At 37.4% G+C, this 11,886-nt stretch overlaps 1 protein-coding gene across 1 annotated transcript in view; it reads right to left on the reverse strand.

The window, feature by feature from the left end:
- Nucleotides 1-6,127, reverse strand: part of LOC124878634 (GDNF family receptor alpha-2-like) — a 99,837-nt gene extending 93,710 nt beyond the window's left edge. The window contains exons 1-2 of the mRNA XM_047382706.1: nucleotides 5,458-6,127; nucleotides 3,922-4,266 (exon numbers count right to left, since the gene is read on the reverse strand). Coding sequence (XP_047238662.1) covers nucleotides 3,922-4,266; nucleotides 5,458-5,509 — 397 coding nt within the window. The 5' untranslated portion in view covers nucleotides 5,510-6,127. The remainder of the gene's footprint in view (nucleotides 1-3,921; nucleotides 4,267-5,457) is intronic.
- Nucleotides 6,128-11,886: the final 5,759 nt, after the last annotated feature.

Below are 11,886 nucleotides of genomic sequence, written 5' to 3' on the forward strand. Positions count from 1 at the left end.
TTACATGTCATGCAGTTTATGTAACAAAAAGGTTTGATAAATGAGCTGTACCACATCCCATGTTTTCTTTTGTTGCCAAATTAAATCTAATGGAGACAAGAACTCTGCTCTTCACACATTATTTTCTCAAACGTGGATTAAAGTTAATCTGAGCAAGTCATGCTTCATAATTTCTTAAAGACTTTGAATGATTTTTAGAAAATCTTTCCTTGGGACATAAAATGCTTTGATTCACTATGACGGTCTCAGTTCCCAGCATTATAAAGAAATATGTATAATCTTCACAAAATTTTATCATTTTTCCCTTATCTTTTTAAATATAAAAACCATGTCACAGAACAATTGCTTCATTGGTCTATCAAATATAGATTGATTATACATTTTGTCTAATCCAAATTGCACTTCTGTGAGCTGATCTAGAAAATTTCAACAGTGAATGCTGGGGCATAAATAGATCTTGCAGTATGAGATCCCATGAAATTAGAACACCACAGTGTCTCTTGCTAGAGTGATGTCTTTTTCCTGAAGTGCTTTGCAGTTGCTGTCACCATGTGACTTCATCTGACTGATGTATGTTCAAGTTATTATAAGATCCTTAATGACCAGTCCACTCCTTGATTTTCAATTGAAATGCAAAATTAACTTTTAACTGATGATAGGACTTTGCACAACTGACAACTGGTCCACATAAGAGGCTTTTAACAATGTCTCTTTTTCAAGAGTGGCTGAACACAAGACAGGATACAGGTGGCTCCTGAATGTCTGACTTCAGAAGGCGTCTATGAACTGCTGCTGGTCAACTGTCATGTCAGCTTGATTTTGTAGGAGTTAACATTATATTCTAATTTTCAAAACTGAATTTATGATTTTCATTAGCTCTAACCATTATCATCGAAATAAACAGAAATAAATGCTTAAAATACATCACTGAGAGTGGAACAAATATAAATAATATATATCAAAATTGTTTTACTTTGTGAAATTAATAACGGAAATAAATTCACTAATTTTATTAGCTTTTTAAATGAACTAAATAATTAATTTTACAAATATTCTAAATTATTCAGATGCCCATTTAGTCAAATTATTTTGGAGCTGCGTCTTCAACAGAAATTAATTTCAACAGGGTGATGCGATGAAAGTATATTGCAACCTACCTCTGCTGGGATGGTTATCAGCCAGTAGTGTAAGTAACTATGCTCCCATTTTAAGTGCTAACTTCATAACTTTGACTTCAGGTGTAAACAGGACTTAATATTATTGGTTTACCTCATTTTCAGCACTCAACTTTTTCATGTTGATCTTTTTGAAGGACAGTGTTTTGTGCTGCGACTTTTATCAATGTTAGTTTGTTCATCAATCCAACCCTTGAGACAAAACCAGCCACAGTTTCCTTTTGGAATCCTTTACACAAATATTAACACATAAGTAGAAACTACAAAGGCCTCAAATATTGTTTTCCGTTAACATTTTTGTTGTTTTTTTTTTTTTTGCCTGTTTTTAGTCTTTTTGAAGCTCCACTCCTTTCATTCCCAAGTCCAGGTATCTCTTCATGTTTCTACCTTGCACACATTTCTCGCCATCTGAACAAAAATAAAAAATTCTGTATTAACTCTGTATACTCCAAAAATATTCCACAATGAACCCAAAATAAATATAGACAAGTTTGTATTTTTTTGTTCTACAGAAGTTGTGCAAATAGCAATTTAGAAGGGTCTACAGAGAATAACTCTTTGTTGTTAGTTTAAGATATGTTGTACACTAATCCAAGCTTGCTTGACTGCACAGTGGATTGTGATTAGATTAAAGCTGCATTGTTGCAGCTTTTCATCTGTGTTTAAGGGAGTTTTTATCTCCAAAGACTGTCAAGGCCAAAATGGGGCAGTGCAGAGGAGTTTTCCTCAGAAAAGAATGTGCAACACATAAAGATGCTTGACAACTTGGACAATGCTCTGACTACCGCTGTCCGCATTAAAGAAGGAGAAGATAGTTTGAAGGAAGAACTTACTGATCATTACTCAGAGTAAGAAATGAGGAGAAAGAAATGAAAGAATGCCTGGGGAGCATCCATGTCACTGTCTTTGCTTTGCATTCACATCAAGAAGGCCACTGTGGTCTTCTGTCTATCGAAGTGTAACTGGTGCTATGAGCAATAAGCCTGGTGAATCATTTCACGGATCAGCAAACATGAGTCCAGAACACTCAGGGGCTCTGTGACATTTCCACCATTACCCCTTGTGTCAAAACAGCTGAGTGCATTATGTCATCCCATCTGACAGCATCACTTGATACCATTTGCAGACACTGAAACCACACACATACAAGCAATACCAACCTCTCCAATGAATCGTTTTGTTAGATTTTTCCTCATAGGAATCTGTGCACATTTTAAGGCTCTGTTTCTGAATATACACATACCCGCCACTTTATAGGTACATCTGCTCAATGGCATGCTGACACAAATACTGAACCACCCAATCACATGGCAGCAATTCAGCACAGTTTAGGCATCTAGATGTGGTTGGTTCAAACCAAATCAGCAACAGGAAGAAAGGGGGTTTAAGGGACTTTTGCATGGTTGTTGGTGCCAGACGGGCTGGACTTTCAGAAACTCCTGATCTATGGCAGAGGATAGTCCAAAAAAGAGAAAATACAATGTCAAACCATGAAACTGATGGGCTACATCAGCAGAACGTTTGTCGGCTAAGAACAAGACACAAATGCTACAAGTCCTTCTAACTCAGAAAAAATGGACAATAACAGATAGAACAATTTGCTTTGTTTGATGAGTCTCAATTTCAGCAGCAACGTTCAGACAGTAGGGTCAGAATTTGGCATAAATCCATTTTGCCTTGCATCAAAGGTTCAAGCTGCTGTTGGTGGTGGTGGGGATATATGTTAGGCACACTTTTGATTCTTGTAGTACCAACTGAGCATCATCAACACACCACATCTAAACACCAAAGCCGCAGTATTGCTGCTCACCATGTCCATCTCTATATGACCACAGTTCATCCATCTTCTGATGGCTACCTCCAGCAGGATAATGCACCATGACACAAAGCTCAAGCCATCTCAAATCGATATCGACTGGCCTCTACAGTTATCAGATCTCAATGCAATGGAGAACCTTTTGGATGCAGTGGAACAGGAGATTTTCATCAAGGATGTGCAGCCAACAAATCTACAACAACTGCATGAACTAAGGAGATTCTTTGGGCAAAATAGCATCTATCCTGGTATTAGACTGTAAATCTACAATAGTACAGGTTCAAGCTACCATGTGAATTAAGGGCAGGGTAAAAAAACAGAAGGTTGTAATGTTTCAAGAGTGCAATCCTCTGTATTGGTTAAGTGGATACATAAGGACCACTGTGCTCTACGACTATAACCTAATTACTAGGTAAAATGGAACACTTTAGGTAAAAACCAATAGCCGGTTCTGTCTAATGTAATCCCATAACACCTCCATTATATTTGAGCCAGAGGAAAGTTGCAAAGCATATGTTTTTCATTGCATGGCTTCTCGGTAGCACTATTGTGCTTTATTTTCCACAGAACACACAATGATGCTAGAGAGCTCTGGGATGTTTTAATGCATAAATGTGCATATTATTAATGCATATATGTATATTCCCAGATAACTGAATGCACCAGTGTCTTGTTGTGGGCATGTAATTTTGTACTTTACCATCAAGCTTATGCACAGCCCTTTAGTGCATCCTTAGTTAGGAGATGATTGATGATGTTTGCTGGATTCACAGCCAGATACAGTGACATTAGAGACCAAGATTGTTTGTAATGAGCTGACGGTTTAAAACTTGAAAGGAACATGAGCTAGTTTTACGTGATGCGGAAATAACCACATAATTATCACCAAATAGTTCTTTTTTGAGGCACCTATTGCAGTCTTCTCCCTACCTTCATTGAGTCCCATGTGGATGGTCCAGTAGTTCTGTAGGCACTGCAGCTCGTTCTTCATGGCCCTCTTGCAGCGGCAGTCATAAAGAGAGCTATTATGAAGAACTTCCAGGGCAGCTTTGCAGTCCCGGTTGTTATCCAGCATGGCATCCTTTTCCTTGCCCACTAGGCACTGGCGCATCACCCGGTATCGAGGGCTGCAGCGAGCATCCTGGCTGCACATTTCACTAGCCTGGATGCAGTCTACCCACTGTGACTGAGCCTCGCGTGTAGACCTGGTGCTTGGAGATCCTTGGGAGTCATTGGCCAAGGGGTCTAACAAAGCTGAAGAGCCTTCCAAGGAACCTAGACATGGAGGAGAATATTGATTTGAAGATGAAATGATGAATATGTGAGGGTAATTTTAGATGTGCATTTGTGTGTAAGCTATCTATCTATCTATCTATCTATCTATCTATCTATCTATCTATCTATCTATCTATCTATCTATCTATCTATCTATCTATCTATCTATCTATCTATCTATCTATCTATCTATCTATCTATCTATCTATCTATCTATCTATCTATTTTAATAAATTGGTATTAACTCATCAATTCATTCATTTGCTTCATTCAGTCAGGGCACTTTTGAAAGCTTGGCATTAAAACCTAAACTACCTCTGGTAACCGCTTACCTACTCACCTGATGTAAACCATATTAAAATTTAAACTTCTCTAGGACTTTTACATCTTACTAAGGAACTCTGAAACGTTAAAAAAAAATTGATTAATCTCATGTCTGTTCAACAATTTATCTCATTTTGAAACCAGATAAGCAGAAAATTAGGTTTACGGTGATCCTCGGAGCAGAGACTTAGTTTTACAAGACTTGTAAATGGGATGCGAACCCACCTTTACAGGAAAAGTGTACAGTTTTGGTGAAATGACAAGAGAGCCCCCTTGTGATGACATTGTGAATTGAGCAACCACGAGCAAAGGGTGTGCTATATCGATTATGGGTACAAAAGCAATGTTACATAAAAGTTCAGTAGTAAAATTGAATTAGTCTGTTAGATAATTTTAATCAGTGTAAATAAATATTGTGTTTATTATAAATAAGTTGCAGGTGGGAGATATTAATGTAGAGTGTGATAAACATTTCTTGCATTTAAAATCCTTAAATATTTTACTTTGAATTTACGAAGATGTTTGTTGTTATAATAATGACCTCCTTATGTCCATTGTAGAGACTGTGGGGGTTTAAAAGTTTAGGTAAAATGGGCTTCAGCATATACCTGCTTATGCATGCGTATTTATAATTTTTTGCTATAACTGACATCAATAATTATATAACTAAGTCGATTAGCTTTTAGCTTTACAATTGTATGACTTACAATAAGCACATTAACTTTGGGCTGACAAAAAACTATAGTTTGATAAAAGTGGCCGCATTCAAGAATTGCATTCCCTTACAATTCGTATGCTTTCAAAATGTATTACAGGAATAATAATACACAAAAATAGACCAACATTAGCATATGTTCCACTTCTTACCTAAGAGCACAAGAAAAATGCAGACGCACATCCACAGTGTGTCAGACTTCATGTTGAAATGATAAAGGCTCCAATTAGACTAATACCTCCAGATCTTGAAAGGTTAATTCCTCTTTCCAGATTCTTGGAAAAAGTCTAACTCAGGACAACATAAGAATAAATATCCTAATTTATCCCAATACACATCCCCCAACAGAAAGAAAAATCCTCAACGTCCAAGAAGATACAATTCCACAATCCTTTGCTTCTTCTTTACTGAACAAGTCGGAAAAATTCCCTTAGATTGGAAAAAAAAATTAAAAGGAATCAAACGCAATCAATCAGTTAGTGAATCCATGAAAGCAGCTTCTCGAGGTCCGCTGCGTTGCGTTCATAACGAGAAACTACTGAGACTTGATGTGTCCGCATTATGGGCTCAGACTGGCCGCCTCTCTTGCCCCTTGCAGACAGTTTGTCCTAAAAAACTGTCCCCAAACTGCCTCACAAAAATCTGCTATCTATGTCAACATATTAAAGGAGGTAGAAAGAACTCATCTGAAAGTGCTACAACCCGATCACTTGTTTCTTTTCCTCTCCATCCACTGGATTCCTTGCCAAGCTGTGCGCTCCTCTAGAAGGAGCGAAAGCGTCTTTTTCACTGACTGCACGCGTGTCGAGGCATCCACAGCACTTTATAAAGAGGGGTGGAGGAGTGGAGGGGGGTCTCTGTTAGCCCAGCAGAGGGCGCTGCGGGGAGGCGTTCACATTGGAAAACGCGGCGCACAATGTTCACACAGATGCCCAATAATAAAGGCAACGCTACCGAGTATTGTAATTTTCCTGCTGAGAGAGAGAGGGGCGAGGGGAAGGTGCGTCGTTGAATCTCGGCATGCGAAATTATAGTGACCTCATACGGCCCAAGGAATATCTCTTTGATTTCATGTGACATTGCTTTTAGAATTTTCAGGGAGGAAAACGTGAATATTAAAACTGTGGAGAGGTTTACAGCGGGTTTAGGTTATAAAACTATATCCCAGTATTTCATCTATGAAGGACTTTTACATCCATCATCTGAGAGTTTAGCACAACCTATCAAGACTGCCATCTAAACTAAGGAAAGGAGAGCATCAGTGAGTGAAGGAGCTCTGGAGGAGCTCCATAGATCCACACATTAGGTGGGAGGTCTGTTTGCACAGCAACTATTAGTTGTACTCTCCACAAATCTGGTCTTTATGGAAAAGAGGCAAGATAAGGCTATTGCTGGAAAAAAAAGACATTGAGTCCCATTTGCAGTTTGCTGTTAGCCATCTAGAGTATATAGTAAACATGTGGAGGAAGGTGCTCTGGCCTGTGGAGACAAACTGAACTTTTTGGCCTACATGCAAAACGCTGTGTTGTGGAAAACTATAAGCATCATGCTGTAGAGATGCTTTTCTTTTGCATGAAGAGAAACCATTTGGTTAATGGAAAAAAATAAGACAGGTAAACAAAACAATCTCAGGAGAATAACTGTTAAATGCAGCAAAAGACTTCAAATTTTGATGGATAGTTAACTTTCTAGTAGAATACAAACCCTAAACATAGAGTCAGATTTAATGGAATGGTTTAGATCAAATCACATTCATGTGTGGGAACCATCTAGTAAAAAGTCCAGACCTGAGTCCAAATAAAAACATGTGACAAGACTTAAAAATTGTTGTTCCCAGATGCCCTACATCCAACCAGATTGAGCTTGAGCAATTTTGCAAAGAAGAATGAGCAAAAATGTCAGTCTGTAGATATGCACAGCTGGTAGAGACATACCTCAAAACACTAAAGGTGGTTCTACAAACTATTGCCTCAGGGATAAACATTAATAGAAATGCATACAACAATTCAGAATTTTAATAATAAAAAAACAAAAAACTTGAAACCATGTACAAATTTCCTTCCACTTCACAACTGTGCACTACTGTTTTAGTTTTATTGCTAAATTCCTTTAAAACGGTATTGACATTAATGGTTGCAGTTTTAATAAATGTGAAAATCTTTAAAGGGATGCTGTGAGTAGCCTTATAAAAAGATCATTCAGCACCCTATAATATAGTGACTTTTTCATTTTAAGGAATTTGGCAAGGGCATTTGCTTTATTCATATTTTGGACTAAGATCAGGATTTTTCCCCCTGTACACACATCTGCAAATGGTTTTAGGCATAGAGTTCAAAGGTGAGACAGCAATAATGATGAGAATGTCACAATTCATTTTGATAATAACTAAACACTTCATTTCTCATCTATGTTCCCCCACATCAGTCGAATGATGAAAAGAAAAAAAGAACAAACTAATACAATGTCTCATTTCATATAGCCTATATTGGCTCAGAGGAAATAGGAAAGCCCACAACCAGCTGAATCTGCCATTTTTCAGCATGGCTTTGCATCAGACAAAATGACTTTGTTGCACATCATTGCTTAAATCCACCACAGAATGTCATAAATCTTTACAAATCTTGAAAACAAAGTCTCCATTTGGATGTCATGACAGTGACAAACTGCATGGCCACCGGCTCATAATGACGTTTGACTGTCAGCCTGGGCTCTCGTCCAACTGGGAAAAGAGCTCACCATTATAATACCAACATCAGCCTCATTCTGCCTATATTGGGTGCCTTGCAGTTGTCCCCTGAGTTTGAAGTCGCTGCATTCTGAGCAATGTGAAAAGCATCTCCCCGCCTTCATGGTTAGCCTCTAAATGTCTTGAAATAGTGCTTCAGTGACGGGTACATTCTATTCTTTAGCTGTAAAGAGGAAGTGCTTATCTCCGAAAGGCATCTATTTGAAATACAAGTACAGAACAACCTAGTTATTTTCACTGGCACGGAACAAACAGTTGTTCAGGTAATTTCTCGTTTGGTTGCTTAGAGTGAAAAAGGTTTACAGCTAGAGAAGTGTTCAAAGTTAGAGGGATTTCCAATGAAACTAAAATTAACTTTCATATCAATTCTTGGCTACATGTTCTTGGCAGTAAATGAACACAATGTACCTTGTAAAAGTATTTATACCCCTTGAACATTTTCACATCATGTATGTTTTTTGATATTTATGTAATGGACAAATGCAAAGTAGTGGATAATTGTGAATTAAATTCTTTTTTACAAGTGAACCTCTATGTCACTCTCAAGTCTTTTGTAGCCTATGACAGTTTTTTTCCCCAAGATTTCCATTGTATTCAGCTTCATCCATCTTTGCATCAAGTCTGACCACCTTCCTTAAAGAAAAACATTCCCACATCACAATGCTGCCAACACCATGTTTCACCTCGGGGACGAGTTCAGGATGATCTATAGCGTTAGTTTTCCTCGGATCTTTCTGTTGTGTTCTTTGGTCTTAAAGATTCTTTGTTTTTCACCTATGTTCTCTAACAAACCTCTGAGGTCCTTATGGAACAGCTTACACTGAGATTACATATCATGCTTTATTTAATAATTAGATGACTTCTGAAGGCAGTTGATTGCTCCAGATTTATTTAGGTTATCAAATTAAAGGTAGCTTATTTGTAAAAAATGTTAAAAACCAAAAATCATTCCCTTCCACTTCCATTTATGTGCTACTTTGTCTATCACACAAAATTCCATTAAAAAACATTTACGTTTGTGGCTGTAACATGAAAAAATAAGAAAAAGTTCAAGGTTTATGATACTTCTGCAATACACAGTATGGTACTCATAGAGAATACATGAGATGTCCTTAAAATATAAAATATATTGATCCAATTTTAACCATGTACGGTATAAGAGTTCATGCATATGCTTTGTTGACAGTATTGTTTTTATTCCACTTTTAAAAGTAAAAACTTCAGTACTTACAGAATACCTATCTTTTTTTTTTCTCTACATCCAAAATAGTGCTATAATAAATAATTTTCTCCTCACATTTTTCTCCCTGTCAGATCCAAGGTCAGATTGTATTCCTGTTGACTTGCACAATTCATGCTCTCTGTGGATATTTAAATGCCCAATTCTGACTAAATCATACATTTGCAGTTTTTTTACTTGTGTAATTAGAAAAAGCCCACAGGGAATCACACACATACGCATATTTACATGACTCCCCTACTTGCATGCTCTTCAATTAATAAGCATACTTATGTGCAGTGGAGATAGACAGTTGCAGCCAAGACATATGCCAGATAACTGTGTCAAAATAAGATGGCTCAAAGCCGTGACAGTCGGGGATAACAAAGCTGGATATGGAACTCATTGTTCTTGCTATTGAAAGTAATTCCTCCCAGCTTCTGAGAAGTGTGGCTAATATGGTGAATATACACAGCATCATTATAAATTCAAAAGATATGAAATAATGATTCAGATAACAGTCAAAGTTAAGGCTCAGAGCAATAACTTGTGCTGAGCGGAACAGCAGGGATGCACCATCGAGCTCGGGCTTGCTCTCGGGGGTCAAATAAGAGCTTAGTCAGTCTGAAACTGTCACCTTGAAAGCATGACTGACAATCCTGTAGTTTAAAATGCTTACTGTTCATGTTCTTACAAACACTGTTAGAGAGTGTTTGTGGTATTGTGGTAAGGTTTTAATATGTTGCATTTAGATTAGTTTTAATTAAAGGGGTGTTGGTTCTTACCGGGGGCAGGAATGGGTTCATACAAATAATAGCTAGATAATTCTGTGACCGAAATGTTTAACCTGTTTCTGCTGTACACACAAAATACAATCTGAAATTACCTGGGCATATAATGCCTACATGTGACTACAAGCAGCTGAAATTAGACTTCTCCATAGTGTAACTGAGCTTAGCCAGTCACACCCTTTCATACCTAGACACGCATGAGGAAATTAGGCTGCTTTTAAGAAACGTCAAGTCCGGTTATGTCTTTATTCGTCACTTTTAAATCACCTCTGCTTTATATAGGGGATGTGGAGGTTTTTTTTTTTTTTTTTTTTTTTCAAATGTGCATGATAATTATTAGCTGAATTAATCAACAAATAGGTCAGTCGGCCCTGCCATTGGAGCTGTCAGAGCGGAAAATAGCATCTATGAGGCTAACTTGAGTAGAACTTGCACAAATTCTGTAGCATTCTCACCTGCATGTGACGGTTTGACATGTGCAAACCTTAGCAACCTGGCTCAGCTGATGGTATTGCATATGCCACTGTATCAAATGTGTGGTAAGACACTACTATAGTATTATTTATTTAAAACCACATATCTTTGTATGCCACTGGGGCCCTTGAGCATCACTGTGAAAAGATTTACAGATTTTTTTCTGTTCTTGACTTTTTGTCACACTTAAATGTCTCAGATCATCAAACAAATTTTAATTTCACACAAAGATAATCTGAGTAAACACAAAAGTGCAGTTTTTAAATAATGGTTTCTTTTTTAAGGGAAAACAGTTAATGAAGCTAAATTGGCCTTTGTGGAAAAGCAGTTTACCCCCACCTTGTTACGTCATCAATTAACTGTGATTGAACGGTTTTATTTGATTTAATTTAACAAGTCTCTCCCAGGTCTGTTAACTGCTGACCCTCAGAATTAAGAACTCACTTAATTGAAACATGTCTGACAATATGTATACTAAAAGATCTCAAAAGCAACACATCATGCTCCAAATCCATGAACATATGAGTAACAGAGTTACTATCAGTTTATCAGTTTAACAGAATCTTTCAGTTATCAGCCATTTGTAAGGCTTTGCAGCTCCACTTAACCACAGTGAGTGACCACATTGTCCAACACATGGAACAGTAGTGGACCTTCCCAGGATTTGTCAACATGCCAAAATTATTCAAGAGTACATCCATGACTCATTCAGGAGGTCACAAAAGAACAAACAACAACATCTAAAGCATTACAGGCCTCACTTGTTTCAGTTAAGGTCAGAGTTCATGATTCAACAATATGTTTATGTGAAAAAACTGCATTCACAAGACAGTGTTAAGACAAAAAGCAATGCTGACCGAAACGAATATAAAGGTTTGTCAAAAACCTCTTGATAGTCCAGAAGACAACAGTATTTCAGAAGAATAACATAATTACAGAAAACTTGGTCGGGGTAGAGTAATGGTCTGAGGCTGCTTTGCTGCTTTAGGATGTAGACGACTTGCAGTACAGCAACTGAAGAAAACACAAATAATGCGATAGCAGACAATCCAGATGAAGAATGCCCAGCTATTAGCTTGTTACCTTAAGTTCAAGCACACTTGTGTTATGTATCAGGACAATGATATGAAGGACACTACCAAATTCACTTCTGAGTGAATTAAATAAAATGAGCAGTCTAAACAAAATCTGGACTTAGATCTCACCTAAGTTTAGCCTTTAAAGTGGCAGTACATGCTTAAAAACAATGTAGCTAAATTGAAATAATTCAGCAAAAGAGAGGACCAGTATTCTTTTACAATGATATAAACCACTCATTACCAGTTATCCCAAACAGTTGATGGTCATTATT

Source organism: Girardinichthys multiradiatus, chromosome 12 (assembly GCF_021462225.1).
Source record: "Girardinichthys multiradiatus isolate DD_20200921_A chromosome 12, DD_fGirMul_XY1, whole genome shotgun sequence".
In the NCBI taxonomy this organism is placed as follows: Eukaryota; Metazoa; Chordata; class Actinopteri; order Cyprinodontiformes; family Goodeidae; genus Girardinichthys; species Girardinichthys multiradiatus.